The 21,351-nt window shown below is 34.5% G+C and overlaps 2 protein-coding genes across 2 annotated transcripts in view; both read left to right on the top strand.

Moving 5' to 3' along the window:
* LOC136363380 (contactin-associated protein-like 2) overlaps positions 1-5,675 on the top strand; it is a 226,320-nt gene extending 220,645 nt beyond the window's left edge. The window contains exon 5 of the mRNA XM_066322578.1: positions 5,010-5,675. Within this exon, the coding sequence (XP_066178675.1) occupies positions 5,010-5,224 (215 nt within the window). The 3' untranslated portion in view covers positions 5,225-5,675. The remainder of the gene's footprint in view (positions 1-5,009) is intronic.
* Positions 5,676-7,463: 1,788 nt separating this feature from the next.
* Positions 7,464-19,055, top strand: LOC136368676 (contactin-associated protein-like 2). The gene is made up of 4 exons (XM_066331443.1): positions 7,464-7,670; positions 11,613-11,756; positions 17,524-17,788; positions 18,985-19,055. The coding sequence occupies exons 1-4, from the start codon at positions 7,464-7,466 to the stop codon at positions 19,053-19,055; spliced, it is 687 nt and encodes a 228-aa protein (XP_066187540.1).
* Positions 19,056-21,351: the final 2,296 nt, after the last annotated feature.

Raw genomic sequence — 21,351 nt, 5'->3', positions numbered from 1 at the left:
ACCTTGAAAAAACACACCTGTACTGCTTTGATAATGCATTGCTATATATGCACTGTATGTAATGTAAAGGAAAAAAAAAGAAAAAGTTCCACACCTCCGTGCAAAGGTATTTTTTCCTTTTTCAAACATCGACATCGCTTGACAGAGTCAGGCTCAAGGCAGTGGAAACCTAGCAGGCAAGAACACATGAGATAGATTTTCTTTCACCATGTGCTTATAGAATATGAATAAGTACACGTTGTTGTATATGCAATGTACGTCTGTATCTGTATTAGGGTATTTTTTTTTTTCTTTTGTGGCAGATGCATTGCCTTTTGAAAAAAGGAGTAAAGGCAGTGTCAGTTTTTCTGCAGCAGACTTCAGGCCAGAGCTGCCCATGTCTTTACAGCTGGGCTGTAGTGCCTGAAGGCAGTGCTCAAACATTGTACCTTTGGCTTTCTTTTGACTGCTGTGCTGGGCCATGGATTCCATTTTTTTTTTTTTTTTTCTTTTTTTTTTTTTGGTGAAATGAGGTGTAGCAATGTATCTCTAATATGAGCTCAGCGGCAAATTCAACATGTTGTCATGTTGACAGCATATGGAACTACTGAAAAAGTAGATTAGGATTTTCTGAAGAAATTTCTGTATAGGTATTTTTTTGTGAGAAATAACAAAATGAGGCAATAAACAAAATGAGGAAATAAAATTGTTCTTGGTATGATTTTGAGCCTTATCCCTTGCTTTTTTAGAAAAAAACATTCCCTTTTTGCTGTTCAAATACATAAACAATACAGTGTTTATGGGTATTTCCCATAATGATATTTTAGTACCTATGACTAATAGCTATAAGTGAAACTATAGATGTGGAATAGTTTTGGCCAGCCAAAGATGCTTTGATGTTTCTCTGATATTTTTAGATAGTAGATGTATCATTATTACCATGTATTCCTATACTACCAGCACATCAGATCTAAGGTTCAAAACATGGAGGAAAAAAAGAATGCTAAAAGTGAAGATCTTTTCCCTAAAGCTCATTTAAACAGACAATTTAAGCTGATGAAAAAATGGAGAGATAACAGAGAGAGAAAATTTCACCTAAGGTTGCTGCCTGTCAGTTGTACAGAACTTTTATATTTTTAATCCTACTGAAATACTCTGTACAGGCTTTGAAGAGTCAATCACTCAGAGATCAGTAGCAATTTAAAAATATGTGTACATGTTAAATTTGTAATTTAGGAGGAGAAACATATTGCCATGGTTTTTGTTCACTGTATGGTAAACATTTTTCTGGAAAGCACTTTGCTGTTCTGCTTTGTTTTGATTGCTGTTATTTTACTGTGCCAGGAAACAGGGATTTTTTAGTAACTCCAGGCAGTACCTTGATCAAAGTAGCTAAGTAGCTGTGAAGAAGTCTCAGTATCTCATGAGTATTTGTGAATGAGCACTTCTTCATTCTTAAAGTGCTGGCACTGAGGATAGATGTATTTCTTTCAGAAGAAATGGAGTAAAGAGAAGTTCTGGAACTTGAGTGTGATTTGGGGCTGTTTCTTTATAATTATTTAATAAGTTGTTTTGGAGTATCAAATAAAATATCATCAAATAGTTTTGATGTCTTGATCAAATTTTGCCAAATCCTGCATATAGCCAGGACAAAAGCATAGGATAGGAAAGCCTGTGGCTGAGGATTTAACTTCCTCTGAGATTTGTGAATAGGGCCACATTTGTCACCCAGTCCTGGCAATCTTTGCAAGGCTTTCTGAAATATGTTTAGAGGAAAATTGAAGCTTCATTAACTAATGAGAGGACTTTGATATGGTCTCAGACATTTACTGGGAGAAGGCCTAACACATCTCCCTAGCCAAAGGAAAGTGGTTATATATTTTTACATTTTTAGTAGTGTTTTCCAATCTATCTGTACAATAGGAAATCCAGTGGGGCAGAAATCAAATTGCAAGTAATCACATTTGTACTTCCTATTTCCATGTAGTTAAAGAAAATAAATTCTCAAGTTTTCTTTCTCCCTTCTTTATTCATTTGCTTCTCTTTCTCCCTCTTTTTTTTTTTTTTAACTTTCTCTTCTCTTATGAAGATTTTCCCCATTGAAGCAGTAGCCTTTGACAGCAATCACTGACTGCAGGTAAACCTACTTCATGTGACGGCTTAGGTTTCTTTCTTACTAATGCTGATAGATAAGAAAAAAATATATATTTATACTGCAATTATAGGAATTATATGGTTTACTGTCTGAGCAGCATTCTGCGCTGTGGTAATTATCATGGTATTAAATAGCTGAGTGTCATCATAGAAAGAACACAAGTCATTATTACAGTCTACATATGATAACTCTTAAACATAATTACTATGTAATCAGGTGATTGAATTATTATTCAGACCCATGCTGACAGTAGAGCCATGTGTAAAAAGAAATTTGCTTATTCTTTTGAAAACATGGAAATTCAGGGACAGATTCTACAAAATGTGGCCTTTTTACTCAGCTTTGTTAAAGGATGTGATATAAATGTTCTTCAAAGAATGAAAACACATGTGCAACTGTAACAATGATGTAGGAACAGAAGGAATACTTGCCTTATCATGGAACTCTTGTGAATCCACAAAACCACATGGTCCTGATCAGCTCTGGGTCAGATCCCTGGCTGTTAAATCAACTTTTTCAGATATTACAAAGTGGTACCAGATGGCCCTTAGGGGAAAACTGATATACCTCATAAAAGAGTTCTGTAACCATCAGAAAGTAAATTTAAGAAATTTTATGGAAGACAATCTCAGATGTTGCCTGAGAAATCATCTCTTTATCATGTATGGTATGATGGTATGAAGGTTACTCAAGGTATAACAGCCATCAATTTTCTTTCATTTATAACACTTGTGCCAGGCAGTTGCATATCTTTTCAAAAGAACAAGATCTCTACAGCAAATTTGCTTAACATAAAAATATGATTTTTGTGATAAGAGTGCCTTTTATGCTACATTTTTTCTATAAATAGATTTCTTGTTTTTCTAAAAGTTGGTTTTAGGGTTTTTTTCCATAAATTACATACAAAAATCTTAAGAATTAATTTCTCAGGTCTCTTGACAACTTGCAACTGGTTCATATAATCTTTGTAACACTGTTTTTCTAACAATTTACTTTGTTTCCTAAAAAATTTAATAATTCCAGAAGTGATGGATTTACTTGAGTCATGATAACCCCTCTTCCAAAATCCCATTTGTTGCTTCTGAATACTTCTGCATCTATGCCCAAGTAAATGTGTCCTCTTTCATGCTGATAATTTCAAAATGGATTTATGGCACAACAAATGCAACATATCATTTTGATTTTTAGTTTCAAGCTGACTCCATGCCTGGAATTCCAGGACACATGGAATGGAAGAACCAGATCAGGCTGAGATTTCTAGTTGTGCTTAAAGCTTATCCATATTTATTATTGAAATTCACAATTTAAGATGTGATTTTCTAAAGAAAAGTGATATTTCTAATATTTATTGCTAAATTCAGGCAAAAATGAGATTTATGGTGATAATTATGGGATATCACAGTCATTGTAAAGCTCATGTTTTAGATACTGAATAAAATTATTCACAATTTAGTGGGCATAAACAATAAGGGGATCACAGTTTATCACTTCTTTGGAAGTCTTTACGGGTTTAGGAAGACATTGCCATGTAAATTCAAATTGAAATATATGCAGTTAAGCATAGCATACACAGAGCTTTAATGGAGTTTTGAAACAGTCTTCTGTGTTAATTACACAACAGAAATGTGTTTGTCTCTGTGTTTTTGAGAGGAGATGGAAGATTTAAATTAATTCCCAGCATACTAACGAAAGCAAGTTAGGAATTTTAAAAAGTTGCAGGCAATCACTGAAGAGAAGACCACAGAAGAAGGCAAAAATCAGAGGTGGTTGAAGAACATATGAAGAATATACAATGCCATCCTTCTTTTCATTCAGAGCATGAATGAATATGGTATGTCAATAAGGAGTATGAACGCTTTTGAAGAACATGAAGAATTTTACTTAATGACTATTCAAATTGTTAGTTGTCAACAACGAGGATGAAATGTTCATACAAATAGTTGCTAAGAAACTGCTGATTTGATTATTAGCAGCTTACAAAGGGGATTTCTTAAACAAATCGGTGTAAGTTTTTAGAGATAAATATTGGTTTGAAATCTTTTACAGAATTCAACTTAAGTGACAAGATTCAATATTCAGCATAAATGCATCTGTTGTATGGAACCCAGTTCTGAAGCTATTTTTACTGTGGATCTAGCATCCAGAAAAGTGTGGAAAATAGGTGTTCATTTTTTAAAGTAGAGGCTATGTCATGAAAATAAAGCAACACAAAATTTTATAGTGTTAATATGCAATATTTATATTAATATTGGATTAACCCTAAATGTTTGCATCCCTCAGTTTCCACATATTTTGAACAAAACCAAGCATGACAAAAAATTAGTTCAAATAACAGAGGGTTTTTTTTTCTTCTCAACATTACTTGAGGTCACAAATTACCTGCCATTTCCTGAAATAGACAAGGCTTATGTCTGTTTTACATAAAGTCTAAAATTGCCAGGCAGTTACTCCGGGCACATGTTTTATTGTTTGCAGTCCTTACACATACCTATAGTGAATTTTAAAGAAGTATCAAATTATTTATTAATGACCACACAGACATTTATCTTTCATTTTGAGCTATAATTAGGAAAATCTACATGGCAGCAACTGTATTTGAGAGAAATGGAAAGTCACTGACTACAGCTATAGCATTTTTCCTCCTAAATCTGATTTGTTTCCGTTTTTGTATTATGTGGGTTAAATTTGTATTCTGCCTGGGTCTTACTTTTTATGTTATTAAATTGTGGTCAAAAGAAAATGTATTTACAATGCATATCACATTTGCACATTTTTTATTCTGTTCAGGTACAATCTCCCTATGGCATGCCTGTTTTTCCAGTGGCCATAGAAATATATAATCACTCATCAATGATTTTGTTTTCTTTTTCTTTAGGGTCTGATGTTATCAATTTTGATGGCCATGTAGTGCTACCATACAGATTTAGGAACAAGAAAATGAAAACACTGAAAGATGTAATATCCCTGAAATTTAAGACCTCTGAAAGTGAAGGTGTAATCTTCCACGGAGAAGGACAGCAAGGAGACTATATCACCTTGGAACTGAAGAAAGCCAAACTTGTTTTAAATTTAAATTTAGGTATGTTTTGATTATTAAGTGTTGTGGTAGTTTTTAGCTCTCCCACAAAAAATATTAGGTTAAACACTTCATCCTCTTTTCCACAGTAATTTGATAAGCCACATTCAGATAATTTGTTGAAAATGTTGTTAATTCCCTTTCTATATGTTGAGGGAGTGTGTGTGCATGTTCAGTTCCATCCTGTCCCTTTTACTCTACGTGACATACTATGAAAAGAAGATCATACAGAAAAACAAGATCAGCAATATATTGTCAATACAACAAACAAAAAAATAAAATAGCTTGCCAGAATTATATTTGGCCTCAGCTGTGGCTTTGTGTGAGAGAATGGCACTGTCATCACTTCTGGAGGAATAAAGGTCACCCTTAGGAACCTTGCAGAAAAAAAATTATCAGTCCAGGAAGCTACAGGCCAAATGAAGTTGGAGTTCAGCAGCTTTCCTAGAGTCTGAGAATGAGGGCTAGGAAAGGAAAAGAGACAGATTGTTTTATCAGGCAATCTTAGATGAAATCCTGTATATAATACTCTAGTTCCAGTCCTCCCAGTGGAGGACTACAGGCTCATAAGTGACTGGGTTTATAAAGTACATTTGTTATGAAAAAAACCCACATTTATCTGGTTTCAGGTAATTTTCCATTCAAACAAAAGAACCTTAGAAAAAGATTTCATGCAATTTTCCCTAGTTCTCTTACAGACATATGAAGAGTAAATTGTCCCATTTGTTATTTACATTGAATAATACTTATTTCCACTAGCATTTTCTCCTATTCTTTTTCTAATCAACATGAACAGATGATCAGGAAAGCACACCTTCTTACAGCAGTTACCTATTTTTAACGATTTTAATTGCAGTAGTAACCCTTTCATTTCCTGTTCTTCTACATTCTTCATCACCAACCGTCTTTAAAGCTATTATAACCTCCATATGTGAATTTGGGGAGGATTTAAATCATTAGGCTGCTGAACGGGATTAGGCCCTGTGACACTCAATAAACAGATGTAATTCTTTATGGTGTTCTTATTCCTCTGTCTGAGAGTATTGTCTTTGCATCAGACATAGTAGAAAAAGATGCTCGTCTTGCCTGGTGAGATCCAGTGACTTAGTTTCAAACACCAGGGACTGGGGAAAGGATGGGGAGACAGAAGGGGATTTAGGTTTCACTTTGCACTGCGTTTGACTTTACATTGAAGAAACTGAGGCTCAATGACAGGCATGCAATTCTATTTTATTTTTTAACCAACAGGACCATTGGCCTTCAGCATTAAGGTAGGATGGTCATTCGTAGGGAAGTAATGTCTTAAGCCATGAAAAGTGTGATTTGCCAGAATGTGTTTTCAGCATGCACAGACTTTAATGTCTTAGTTGCTGGCATTCTTGAGGGTTAGAAATTCTCAGCCTCAGAAATGCTTTAGGTCCTCATGTATTCAGAACATGGAAGATTGCATTGAGTTATTGAGCAGTGCAGCAATTTTTTACACTTACTGCTGAATTAGTCATTTGCTGCTTCAGTTGGTATCCATGCTATCAACCTTTGCTGGCTTAGCTGTGTCAGTGAGCTGGCAATGAGATGTGATCTCTGACTAGCTCAGCTACACCGGCAAAACCTCCTGGATAACACAGCAGAGAATTGCAAAATTGTACTCTTGCTAGTAGTTTGACTTCCAGAATAGGAAGATTGCTTCAGGATAACAGACTGAAATAAGCTGTATTAGCAGAAGATGGTTTTTGCTGTTGTTAGCTCAGTCTGCACTGAGCCTTTTCCTCTCTGCTTGCTGGTAAAATGATACTGGCAAAGACCACAAAGCACAGAACTCAAGAGTGAAAAGGCTTATTTTGCCAAAGTCTGTTATCAGGCTCCATGTCCTCCACAGCATTCATAAATCAGTACAGTTCCAGTTCGGCTCAGAATCTGGCCCAGATGTGACAGCTTTTCTTCTCTGCAGCATAGGAACAAAAGCAGAAAACCCTTGATTAAAACATCTTTAAAACTGGAAATTGGTCTTGCTTCTCAGGTTCATTTCCAAATAACTGCTACTATGAATTTATACATAAATTTATACAGTTCAGTGATAAGATGCTTCCTGTATTTGATCTAGCTATTTGTATTGGTGGCAGCAACTCTCCACCAGGCAGATCTCAACTTCATAGGAGACTGTGTTCCTCCAGTTTATTGCATGTCTGGTATGATTCAGGTGAAACATTGACAAAGAAAGAGGAAAATGTTTGCCTAACTAGTATGAGGCGAAAAATGCTATTGTTTCTGTTCTCAGGCAGCAACCAGCTTGGCTCTATTTTTGGCCACACATCTGTGACGACAGGCAGCCTCTTGGATGATCACCACTGGCACTCCATCATCATCGAACGCCACGGGAGGAACATCAATCTCACCCTCGACAGACACATGCAGCACTTCAGAACAAATGGAGAATTTGATTACCTGGACCTGGACTATGAGGTAGACAGTGAACTTCTTTCTTCTCATTCAAATTGTTTTTTATAAAGATAAGGTCCAAGAAGAAAGCTAAGATAATTTGTTTTCTTAACTTTTCATACATTTGTTTTGTTTACTTATTCCCTTAAATTTCCTGAAACTTGCTTTCCAACAGTGTTCTCTCTTAAGTATAAATTATGTTTCTTTTAATTAGCCTACCAAGTCCCATGTGGTGTAACAATCATCTCAGCCTTTTGCTTTTAAGTGGAAGATCTCTGTTATTTAGCAAGATAAGCTAACACAATTTAAAAATCTCTAAAAGCAGCTGCTCTACGCAGGAAGTATATTTCAAAAAGTATGGTGCAATCTGTTGTTCCACTCAGGTGATAATTTTGCTCTTGAATCAGAAAGCCTTAGTCTGTGGTGTTAGTATTTATTTTTAGCAATGGAAGCAGGTTAGAACCTTTTTATTAATACAAATCTTCATCTGTCCTGTCTTAGGTAGGTAGATAATCCCTGGTATTATCACAAATATAGCATCAGTAACTTCTTTTTAGAAAGAAGCAATGAAGAGTTAGGAAAGTTGTAAGAAAACTTGTTTAATCAATCAGGTTAATCCGCACAAGTGCTGGTAGTAATTAAATGCAGTTTTGTTGTTTGATTAAACTACAGCTTCAGCTATTATGAATTTGTTCAGCTCCTCTAATCTGTACAAGAAGTTCAACAGTTCTTTATTGCAATCTTTGTATAAAGTTTTCTTACACTCTTTACTGTTTCTAATGAGAATTAATTTGATTGGCTGCATCAAATATGTAATTTCTACCTTTACAACTTTTTAAGATGTAAGAGTCAATATAAATGATATAATGGAAAAAAGTTTGAATTAACTTGTGTATTTATATTTTTACAATTTTTTTGACCAAGAATATATGAGTGTCTGAAAAAAGTACTTATAATTGTAAATGCTTCTGAGTCAAATATTTGATTATATTCCAAAAAATGTTTATGAATACATTATTTGCTGGCAGTTCTAATGAGAAAATAACAAGCAAATTTGCCTGTACGTCTATTAATAATTGAGCACTGAAGGTCTGAACTGAGCTACTTAAAACTCACATAAATAGATTTTATTAAAGGCTTTCAAGTAAATGAACTACAGAAAAAGGCTGAATGTCATAAGCCAGGGTTGTGCAATTTGTGCACATACATACATACATACATACATACATATGTGTATATATATATATGTGTATAATGTTTTCGTAAGAAAAATACTGCATATAAAAAGTGTATCCCTATAAGAGATGAATTTAGTGCATTACTCTTCCCACCCTATCTGCATAAAGAGACCTCACTGGCAGTTCTCAAAGATACCTTTCATTTTCCATGTACATGATCTCCTTGTGTTTAATTGAACTTACTTGAGTATGTGTGTGTGTCGGGGTTTTTTTTTCTTCTTCCATGCCCACGCAGTGCCCACCTAGGGAAAGCTAATTCTCGGGTTTGGTTCTCTTTTCTCACCCGAGATTCAGAGATTAGTGGTTCAACAGAGTCTTTTGCCCTCTGAAGGCCCTGAGCCAGACATGAGAATGAAATGGAGTCTTCAAGGTCTTGTTTCTTCTTGGTTTCTTGCACTGTTTATTAATTCTTATCTTACAATGTTCTCTGTGCCCGGCCGAGGTGTTCTGCTGCTCAGACACAGGACAACTCCCCCTCGATGGGAGGTCGCTACTTTCTTACACAAATAATTTCGTGTCTATTATTTACGGTTATGCACCAATACCTATCACCTGTACTAACAGGGTCATCTCTACTCTGACTCAATCCCATTAAACTACTTTGTGCCACTGTCACATCAGAAGATGGAGGCCAGGGGAGAAGAAGGAAGAACCAAGGACACCACCCTAAATCCTCCACCTTGTTCCCCATATATATATATTCTAAAAACCCAAAACTACAAAATTTTCCACCCAGTGATGCGCTACACTACTGTCTGTCACACCTTTGTGACTTGTAGTACTTCTCTCCGTGTTGGAAGTTTTTTCCATGGGCTGAAGTCAAAGACTGTGTCCTCTTGGGTTCTGTGCCAGGGTCTACAATCCCCCTGTACAGCTGCAAGGCCCTCTTGCTTGAGTCCCAAACCTCTCTTTTGAGGTCTGTGACCTTCCAGGGCATCCAGAGGAATTCCCTGGACTCCAACGTGTGTGTATACATTTCTGTGGTTCTTATAAACTCAAGAGAACTAATCTCTTCTTCTTTCTTTCCTCACTCTTATATCACTGGTCTTGGACCTAGACACAACAGACTAAATTTAAAGGTATTGTCTTTGTGATTAACATGGAATAAAGCTGAAAGAATCAAAACAGTTTTCCATAGACAAAATAGTTTGTAGGTTTCTCTTTCAGAAAAGTTAAGTAAACACAAATGCTTATGAACTTATGTAAGTTCTGATTTGAGATCAAAAAATAGTCCCATAAGTTGCTCTTAACTCATTATCATGTTATGTGTTTTTTTCTTCTTTTCTTCAAAATTCTTTTCTTTTTATTTAATTTTTACATTTGATTTAATCCAAATGCGAGATTATAACATGCATAAAATATTTGACAACCATTAAAATATTACAGTCTCATTCTCCATGTGAAGACCTGTATCTTCTCTAAAGTCATGTCAATTTTCAATGCTTTAGAATGTCCCCCACAAGACTTTTGCACACCAAAAGCTGGTGTGTGTGGTTTATAAAGATTTTAGGTTTAAGCTGTATAGTTTTAGTTCTCTGTATATACCAAGTGGAAGGCTTCTCTTTGGGATAGAAACTGGTATCTCACATGCATTCAAAACTGAAAATGCTACCCTAGAGCTCTGTTTTCCTGCTGTTGGTGATAACAAATGGAATTGACAGTGAATAATGTTTAAAAGCTTCATTCTGCCAAATCTCAGCAGTAGACTACAAATTGATATTTTTCTGAACATTTGTGGGGCAGGAAACAAGGTGTCATTGCTATTAAATATACTATTTATATTTCTTTGGGCTGCAAAATATTAATGAAAACATGTAACATAATTCACTTCCAATCATTTCCATAAGTTATTTCCATTATATGGCGGAGACCTGTAGCATCTCTATGGAGTGACAGAGAAAGAATTCATCAAAGATGAGCACCTTTAGTTTGTAAATACTTGGGTTTCTAAGCTTTTTAGCACTATAGATTATGGATAACCCAGAGTCAATTACCCAGGGTAATGAAATTCAGCTGTAAGACAAAAACAAATTCCTATTTGAGTTTGATGGCTGAGTGTTTGCAGTGGTTGTCTTGGTCTTCTCTAAGGAGATGATTTGACCAGAAAAATCAAGGGGTAACTCCTCACTCACTAGAACTACATGATAAAAGTGTGTTCTTGGTCTGTCTTTCTACCAATGGATTGTATCTTTAACTGTGTGATTCTGTAAATACTTCTAGATGAAGTAGATACGTAAGCATTAAAGCAGAATAACATGCTACATTGGAGTCCACCACTGCTGTGCTGTAGTCTGAGCTCTTGATCACAGTTAGAGCTGAGTGAAGGACTTGATTCAGATTATCTGGCTAATTTCATGTCTACTTTCGTTTAGAAAAATACTGTGATGGAAATTTGTCCAAATTTCTTTGTTTGTAATGCTTATTTTTGAATAGCAATCAGAAGAACAGTTCACATATGAATAACTCTGATATGTGTCTGTTCACTGTTTGGACAATTGGAATAAAACTTGGGTTTGGCTACCATAAATAATTAAAAATTAGTTACAATATTTTCTCTGCTTTTGCAGTATTTATTTTGATACATCCTTTTTCTGTAAACAGTGCTGTGAGCTCTCTATTTTGCCATGGTTGAATGTTCAAAGAAAGTAAATACTTGTACAACAAAATTCTTTAAAAGTCTTTGCCTTCCTGTGGTAGTAACTATGCCATTTTTCTGTTTCATTTGAAGATAACCTTTGGAGGCATGCCTTTTTCTGGCAAGCCAAGTTCTAACAGTAGGAAAAATTTCAAAGGCTGCATGGAGAGCATCAACTACAATGGCAATAATATCACTGACCTTGCCAAGAGGAAGAAATTAGAACCTTCAAATGTGGTAAGATTATAATTTCATGGTCATCTACCCTTCTGCTTCTCCTTCTAAAGAAGACTAGAAGATTTTTGAGGATGTGTAGCTGATATTCTTCTGACATACTGAAATAATATAAAACACAAAGCAAATTTTACCACAAACCCAAAGATTTTATTGTATGCACATTTGTGACTTAAAAAAATGTCATGTATGAGCACTTTAGTTCTTGGGTCTTGTTTCATCTTTCAAAAATTAACCTTTAGTGTCAGTCAGATTTGGGTTTGTTTTGTTTTTAAAGAAAATCAACTGAACCACTAAGTCCTTTTTTCCTTTCTTCTCAAATTATAGTAGTCCAAAACCAGTGCAGACAAGATTTATTATTAAATGAATTGCAGCTTTCTTGTGGCTTTTAAATCCTGGTAATATTCCATCCCTGCTGAGCTAGTTGGATTGCTGGAGTGCAAAAGTCCTTGGATAAGAATGCTTTTACAGTCTTTTCTGATGCGTCTGAAAAACCTCAAGACACTATACTTGAAAATCATTATTTGCTTATTAATATTACAGAGGTTATAAGCATTTTACTCTATTTTTGCTGTGGCTTAAGGGTTCATAGCTGCTTTCATGTTCAGACTTGTGGCTTTATGGACAGGGTGATTAAGAAAAATGTGCTTTAATTTCTGTGGTTTTAAAGTTCTAAGCGTTCCTCTGAAAATGCTTGCTGTCACATAAAGGCAATATGGATAAGAAATAATTGTATTAGTGCCATGAATTTGAGATGATTTGAATAACTTTTCAAGGTTTTCTTCCGTGCAAGCTTACACACTTCAGAAATTCCTGCTAACAATATGTAGGTTTACACAATTCCACTTACTTTAATGTAGTAAATTGTAAAGCTATACATATGTAGTGATGATGTCATTCAAAGGTTGATTATCCTCAGACAGTAAAACTGAAGTTTCATGTCATTGTACAAACGTTATGACTAAATGGTCAAGGAGATCCAGAGGATAATCATGAGTATGTGATGTTTGCCTGTACAAACTCAGTAATACAGCCTCTCAGCTACTACCTTTTCAACACATAAATTTCATCAGTATTGTCAAAGGCAAAGAATATTATATATATTCCATTCATTAGGATTCCAGTTTTAAATTTTTTTCAACCCTATCTAATGAACTGCTGAAACTTTAAATTTTTATATTTTTTTTTCATAATCAAATGAGATTTCTTCCTGCAGGGTATTTTCAGCTTTAACCTAAATATGATTTTGAAAGATTAATGCCTGATTTATTACAAAATCTTTGTACAGGAGCAATCTTTCCATTTTGTGAAACCAAGTCCACTGCAAGTTAGTAGGACACGTTCTTAAAGCCTCTTTCTGAACAGCAGTGTTGCTTAAGAAGTTCCAATAGTGCAAATCCTGTCCTTTAAAGTTCTAGCCTCTCAAAAGTGTGACATAGCTAGCAGATATGTAAAGTCTCTGAAAAATCATATTTCTAATTGTTTCTTTCTTTGTTTGTTTCTTCACTTTTAAAATTCTATTGCCCATAGCATGAAAGTAAAATCCTCACAAGAAGCTCTGGGAATATTAGTGCCACATCAAGAGGTGATATGCCAGTTTAATTGGATGGTTCTGTTGATTTCCAATTCTGAAAATGACTAGAAAAATAGAAGGGACCTTTGTTTTCAGCAGAAATACTTTAAATTGCTTCAGCTCTTCAAAATCAAAATCAATTTTTCTCCAACTTAATCAACATGCATTTTTATGTTTTTTACAAAACCATTTTTTCTCCTAATTTTTGCCCTGATTTAGTGAGAGAAATAGGCTTTCCTGAAACTATTGTTGTTGATAAGCATGTTTATGATGATGGCACTCAAGCAATCCAAGAGGGATCAAAACTCTATTGTAAGAGATCCTGTACAAAAACAAACAGGAGACACACACCTTCCCCCAAAGAGAGCACTATCTTAAAAGGCACGACACACAATATAATAAGACTGAATACAAGCAAAGTAGTCAGTGTGGTCGTGAGAAGTATTACAAAGAAAGGATACAATCAGAAAAAAGTAGAATTTTAAAGGGGTCTGAAACAAAAGAAAATAATATTAATAGATGAAGAGAGTTGAATTTCAGAAGTCACAGAGTGAAAGGGACTTGACAAATTAATTGTACATAATGAGGAGGCCCAGAAAATCACAGATGATAAGAGGATTATAATATTTATTTTTCTCTGAACAAAATTAAATTTTTAAAAAATTATGTCTTGTGTACATACATGTTACGAACAAAAAAGCACCACCAAACACCTTTTGTTTTGCTGATGACTGAGGATAAAAAGACAAATTGAGAACATTTTAAGTTTAAATAAAGTACAATCCTGACTTCAGTAACATATTTGATTTAGATTCAGAAGGTAAAGGGGAAATATTATTTTGATCTTCTGTGATATTTAAGATGGCATTAGCATATAGTGCATTGCATGTACTGTATGATCCATCCTGATTTAACAGGTAATATAGCCTTAATAAACTTATTACCTATCTTTTGGGAGCTTCCTATTCAGCCAGTAGGTCTTTTAATCGGGAAAGGTATTTACAGTAGTATTTTACACAAATGACTATGTTTGAATGTGGATAGGCAAAATTGATTTATAAATAAACATGAATCTAATTTGTCATATAGACGAAAGATCATGGTATACAACTCAAGCTACACAAATTAAGCTGTTTTTACCTTTTCTCTGTCAACATAGTATGAAAAATTCTCTAATATCAAGAGTTCAAATATAAATGCACAGTATATATATGACTTCCAGATGTCATTGCCCAGAAAACTATTCAGCAAGTCATTCTGAATCTCCAGAAAATGATCTCATTCTCTTTGAAAAATGAAGAGGCTATTACAGAGACAAGCTGCAGATTAACTCGAACCCTTGACCTAGAACTAGTGAGCAATCTATATAAGATGGCTGTACTTAAAAGAGGAGTCATCTTGGGAACTACAGTCATAGAAGGGATCAATAATCCAGTTCATATTAATCTGAATAGCTCTGTAAGGAAAATGCTAACTAGCAGGGAAATTAGAATTACATGTTACTTTCTCAAGAAATTTTTAATGCAGCTAGGTTGTTCACGGGAAATGCATTCACTGATGTGAAAAAGGATTTGAATGCATTCAGTGCCATTAACACTAATAGGTGTTATGCATGCAAGTATCCAAAACACCAGGATGACAGGAGAGTGCCAATTGGATATAAAAGCCTTCTTGTAACAAGGAAATTGTTAGTACCTCTTGGTAAAAAGGCAGCAAAAGGAACTCTTTTAAAACTCTAACAGAAAGCCCTCTGAGCACTACTTGATTGGCATCTGTGGATGAACAGTGAGATGACATCTCTCAAAAAATTATATAGCCTTCTGTGTCTACACAGGACTGCCTTAACTATGTAACAGAAGTTGCTCCTGTGTTTAGGGTGACCATTACACTGAGAACAGTAGCCAAGGGTTGCAGAGAGTATTTCAGACACTTTTTTTACTATATGCAAAATTCGTGGTTTAAACACAGGTATTCTGTGACAAATTGTGGAAATGTTTCGATTTAAACTACTCAAACATATGAGTTAAGGATTTTGATTTCATGCTTAGTTGGTTAAAAACATAAAACTGAAAAATCTCTAGGCAACTTTTAAACCTCACCACCCCAAAAAAAGAAAACGGAAAGCAAAGCAAAACCAGAAAAAAAAAAAAATCCCAGAATTGACAAGCATCTTAGCAGGGAAGTTTTTACTCTTTATTCATAAAGTAGCTGTAATTTCTCTCATCACATAGTTTTCTAAAAGCTATCTTTAGTTGTGTCAACAATTTCCCAATTCCTTCGATTTTTTTTTTTTTTTAATCCATGGAATTTGGGCAAAAGAAAAGTTTTAATGCTGAGATTTTATTATAAAATTTAGGAACAAATCTAGGAGATCACTTAAAAGTAATCTCTAATTCCAGATTATGGGAAACATCAGTGTTCCTTAATTAATTACAGAGGCTGCCAACTAGATAGTATTGCTACGACTAATTCTACTGGCCTTTAGAGGTAGACTCTGAACAACTTCTGATGTTCTGCAGGAACAAGAGGTTGTTATGCAGAGTAATCTAAAGTATTTATCCTATCCTAGTGCTCATGAAAATATTTTTTTATTCATTTGGTTTTTACATGGAAATCTAATATAAGAAGCTGAATCTGCCAGACTTGTTCTATCTTGCTACAATACAGATAAGCTGTTCTCTGATGTGATGCTCTTTTAAAAAGTGATAGGTTTGGACATTGGCAAATGAGTGCTAAAACTTGCTTATTGATGTCATCCATCATCTCCAGTTGAATATAATTACTTCTCAGAAAAATTTACTTAGGTCTTTCCTCCCACACTTTTTCAGACACAAAGTTCCTATCTTGCATCCAAATTCTCTACTTTCCCTCAAGAGGAACTGTCAGATGCATTTATACACTATAAGTACAGAAATGTGACATAAAAGCTCAAATCAAGAAGTCAGCAATATGGAATTTAAAAATAATTATGCAATACAGATAATGACTGACTTCTACTGGGATTCTGAACACTGCTTAGGTGGACCACATCTCTAAACATCTATGTACCTCCAAAAATGTTTTTCAAAACTTAATTCTTTTTAATGTACAAATAAATATCAGAAGAATTGCTATCTTGATTTTACTAATACTTTGTGTACTGCATGAGATAAAATTCTTTCTTCTCAAGTAGAACTAAAATTGTCACATAATTTCCACCTGCAATAGTGCATGAGAAAGCCCAATCATAAGATAGGATCCACTTTGCCACGTATTATAGGAATTCTTCAGCAGAGGAAGTTTTCCTGTTATATTTGCATTCTATAATAAGCAATAAGTTAATTCTGAACACAGATTACTACAAAGTATGATTTCTAAGGAAAAAAAAAATGATAATGCCCTACCTATACTACCAAATGGTAATATCCTACCAATTTGGTCTTTCATTGTAAGAAATTACATGAGAACAAGAGAGAAAAATTCATGTCCCTAATTCTAGTCTTGTTTACAGATCCATTTAAAAGCCTTGTAGATCCATAAAGTTGACTGGATCTTTTGTCATTTTCCTGAAGAGTAATTTTTTACAGTGTGGAAACTGCAGTCTCTTTTACAGACAAAATTATCTACTTCCAAAAATATTAGATGTTCATGATCAGCTACTCCAAATCCTTCTGCTTCATGAATTCAAATATTAGCATGTGTAGTATCATTCAGTTGAAAACATAACAGACAGGTTGACTGTTCAGGTATCATACATCATTATTTTGGAACATCATGTATTGTATTGATTAACACGTTGATATCAGGGTGTTAGGAAATCTGCACTCTTTTTATATACTGTTCTATTATAGGTTTCTATGAGGACCACAGACAAGCCCAAGTACAAAATATAAAGGGGTCACTGGTAGAAAAGAAACAGAAAAATGAGTTTTTCTAAAAAAAACCCCAAAAATATTTAGTAATAATAATAATGGTAACATTAGTAGCACATCTTTATATGCAGTGTACATTGACCAGGCTCTAGGCTGAATGAAATCTAGAATACTTTTCTAGAGGTAGCTACGAATTTAGTAGAATCTTACCTTTTTTACCCTTTTTTTTTCTTTGTTTTGTTTTGTTTTGGTTTTTTATTTTTGGTTTTGGTTTTTGGTTTTGTTTGTTTGTTTGTTTTTGTTTGTTTTTCTTTTTTTTGTGTGTGTGTGTGTGTGTTTTACTTAGGGAAATTTAAGTTTTTCTTGTGTGGAGCCACATACAGTGCCTGTCTTTTTCAATGCCACCAGTTACCTTGAGGTTCCTGGTCGTCCAAGCCAGGATCTGTTTTCAGTCAGTTTCTTCTTCCGGACCTGGAACCCAAATGGACTTCTTCTCTTCAGCAACTTTGCAGATGACCTGGGGAATGTTGAGATTGACATAAATGAGGGCAAAGTCAGTGTCCATATCAATGTCACTCAACTGAAGAAAAATCGGATCGACATCTCATCAGGTAAGTGTGTTTTGGGTTTTTTTTATTTGATATTGTTTTGTTTGGTATTGTTCAAAATCATTACGTGCCTAAAGACTGGAACAATGTTTTACAAACTTTAAGATGTGTATTGCAACAATATTAAATCCTTTACTGTTTCATTGAGTAAGAGGTACAAGAATGTTGAAATAGTTGTTAGATTAAAATAAAAGATATAAATTCTCTAATTCTGTCAAGAAATCACCCTTTAACATTTCTTTTGCATTTCTTTTTTCTTCTTTCATTCGGTCTTGTAGTTTTTTCTGCAAAAATATTTGGTTTCAAAATCAGAGACTACTCCCTTTCTAGGTGTAGTCTAATAATTAAGCTGCTCCTAATATTTTCCAATAATTAGAGAATCTATCGTAAAAAAAAAGAAATCCATTCATACAGTAATTATTTGTATGGATTTTTAGATCAGCATAGCTATCCTGCAAAAACTTAGATTTGTTTCAATACTTCATTGTTATTTTGTTGCAACAAGCATTTCAGTGCCTGTGAAACTAACTGTGTGTGTGAACACAGAAAGGGAAAATACAGCATCTGTCAGGTAAGGCTGCAGAAAAAATGCTGGTGTTGTACAGCAAATATCACAGCAAACTTCTTTTTCTCTTCTTCTGCAGGGAATTAACAGATGATATAAACCTACTGAGTTTTCTAGAAGTCAAAATGGTCTGCCTTTGGCACAAAGATTTCTGACCATTGTGGTCCTATTGATAAAAAGTGCACAGTTTTTTCACTGGCTGTTTTTAACAGCTGACAAAGGAGAATTTCACATAGTCATGTGGGTGGCTTTCTGCATGTGCAGAGTATGAATAATTCTATAGGGTATTATTAATAGACTCTACTGGGAGGAACGCAGCCTAGTTATCACAAAATATTAGACTAACACCACTAAAACAGCCTCAGTGCTGTTTTGGGTTTCTCAAAACATCAAAAATTGCTTTGGGAACAGGAAACAGATGTTTTTGGGAAAACAGCAAACAACAAAATCTGGTTTGGGTTTCATATCTGATGTATCTCTGCCTGTCACCTGTAACAGCATATTTTTTCCAGGAGCAAGTTAAAGTCTCTTAGTCTTTATTCTATATACTTCTCATAATTTACAAACTTTATTGCATTGACAGCTTTTATGTCAGTTTTTGAGTTAACATGGGGGCATAAGTACTTCATTCTAGGTCACAGTGTAGTGCTGGTTATAGAAGCAGTAGCTGTACTGACTGGTAGGACTCACATGAGAGAGCTGTAAGCTGATGTACAGGTGGCAGAGTCTTGTTCCTTCACAGCTCTGCAATTCAGGTATTTATATGGAACAGAGTTCTGGTTTGTCTGGTTTTATTTGTCATGATTTCCCTTGAATACCTTAAAGTTGCATGTACTGACTCAGGGAGCTCTAACTTAGCAGGCACATATTTCAGATAAACAGAAGAGTCTAGCCTCCCGGTTTTTCAAATACAGCTGACTTCCCACATTTCTCACTTGTAGCTCAGCTCTAACCTAACCAGCTTCTAACCTCCTTACCTAACTACTGCTTTATGAAGTGCTTCTTGATGAGGGATCCCTCTAAGAAGGATCAGACAGTAGGACAGAAGTTTTTCTTGTTGACTTGACAGAAATTTCATAGGTAATTCATGTGAGCATTTTGTTTAATGAGAGAAAGCCAGCTGCAATTTTATATAGTTTGATGACACTTTGCAAGAGTAAAATGAAATAATTATGCATAGAAGTGCAGTGAATGAAGGGATACAATACTCTAAAATGATCAAATAAAAAGAAGGAATGCAAAATGGTTAACTTTTGTGTAAATACAGTGATCATGAGAGATTACATAGCATGCTGTGGGAAAACATTTGGATAATAGTAGGTGATTCATTGGAGTCATGAAGCAGACATTGCTTTTCATTTAAAATCAGAGAAATGGAGAGCTGCCATCAGGCATTCTGTTCTTAGCAGTTTTCTTTGTCTCCCTGCTGTCTGTTCAGTTTTTGTCAGGGGTCATTTTTTCACAGTGTTAACAGATCCCTGCTAGAGTCTCATTTCATGTTATCCTTTGGTCTTCAAAAAGGCACTTAATTGTTCCTTCATTTATTTAACTGTGTGTTCTACCTGCTGGCAATTTCACTGTATTCAAGTCTTCATTAAATTCTCTCAATCTCTTGATCAATTTTCTTCATCCTAACTGTCAGGATAAGTCATCCCACTACTTTATTGGAATATGTAAAAGAAAAATAATATTGTTATAATTATTGAAATGGTATTGTGTATCTGAAACTTCTTCACTCATTGTTTGGAGTTCAAAATTGTCTTTAGTATGAGACATTTCTACTGTCTTTCATGCCTGAGTTACCTCTCTCACTCTGTTGTTAATACTTTTAAAAAAACATATTTGATATTTGCATCAGCAGCTTCAAGAAAATTTTCTAAAAATAACTTCTGGTTTTGGCAAAATATATTTTATTTTCTTCTTCAGTTATGTTATATACTGTTTATCTTGCTGCTCCTTTCATGTCTTCAGTCACTTTCAAACCACAACCTCAACTATACACATCTGATAATTAAATCTATCCATATATGAACATTTCATAATTATTTTACCTGAGCTGAAAAGAAGCAGGGATGGTTATACATATTGTAATATATAGTAGGTATGATTTTTGTGTTACAATTAAAAAACAGACCTTTGTGTTGACCTGGAAAAACAGAATTTCAAGTTTTTATTGACCTGGCTGTAAGTTGTTTAAAGTGACCAAGTGACTAGTCTGTGACCTGTCCTGGGCCTCAGAGAGGTAAATGGTAGAGGCAATAAAGAGCCTGTAATAAACAGTAATAAGTGTTCTACTGTATTAGTAAGGTGAAGACTCTGACACCCATAACAAAATGCTGAGGGTAACAGAGTATTTTAGATTAATATGAATATGAACTTTCGGTTTGTACATATGAGAAGGACAAAGATAATTAGCCCTTGTAGTTAGACTTACTGCCTGATTTTCTTCTCGAGTAAATTATTTTCTTTTTTTATCATCTTGCCAATTGTACTTTCAAAACAGGTTTCTAAACAGTAAAATAATCCCTGCCCAACATTCTGTTAAGCATCTAGTAAGCACTGATTAGCTGTGAACAGACTGGCAAAACTCTTATACAAAGTCAATAACTTTGATTTTGCATTTTTCTTATATTAGTCTCATTAAAATGTGCATTTGATTGATGAGAGCTATATTAATAAACTTGCTGTTAGTAAGAGGAAAATCAGGCCCACTGAGAGCTGAAATAAAGATTTAATTAGAAGAAATAAGCTACTGACTGTGCAGAATTACACAGGTGAAATACTTAAGGCTTGAGTATAAATCAAGAGTTAAACATCCTATTGACTTTTTCTTTGCAAACTTTGATTAATACCTGTACAGTAGTGTATGCCCCAGCATAGGGATTAATAATAGGAGAGAATCTCAGAAAACAGTCAAGAGATTTATCTTTACTACTCTGCATAGTTTTGGACTAAATTCTAGTTTTGGCCTTATGAGATTCAGGCAAACTTTATAGAAATT

Source organism: Sylvia atricapilla, chromosome 1 (genome assembly GCF_009819655.1).
Source record: "Sylvia atricapilla isolate bSylAtr1 chromosome 1, bSylAtr1.pri, whole genome shotgun sequence".
In the NCBI taxonomy this organism is placed as follows: domain Eukaryota; kingdom Metazoa; phylum Chordata; class Aves; order Passeriformes; family Sylviidae; genus Sylvia; species Sylvia atricapilla.
Note: the sequence above shows the minus strand (reverse complement) of the source record. Positions and strands in the feature narration are given on the sequence as shown.

What these genes read in the sequence shown, in the direction of transcription:
- LOC136368676 (XM_066331443.1), top strand. Translation starts at nt 7,464, where the DNA reads ATGCTATTGTTTCTGTTCTCAGGCAGCAACCAGCTTGGCTCTATTTTT. An exon ending in ACCTGGACCTGGACTATGAG is followed by an intron (nt 7,671 to 11,612) that starts GTAGACAGTGAA and finishes TTTCATTTGAAG; the next exon opens with ATAACCTTTGGAGGCATGCC. An exon ending in TCGGATCGACATCTCATCAG is followed by an intron (nt 17,789 to 18,984) that starts GTAAGTGTGTTT and finishes ACTTCATTCTAG; the next exon opens with GTCACAGTGTAGTGCTGGTT.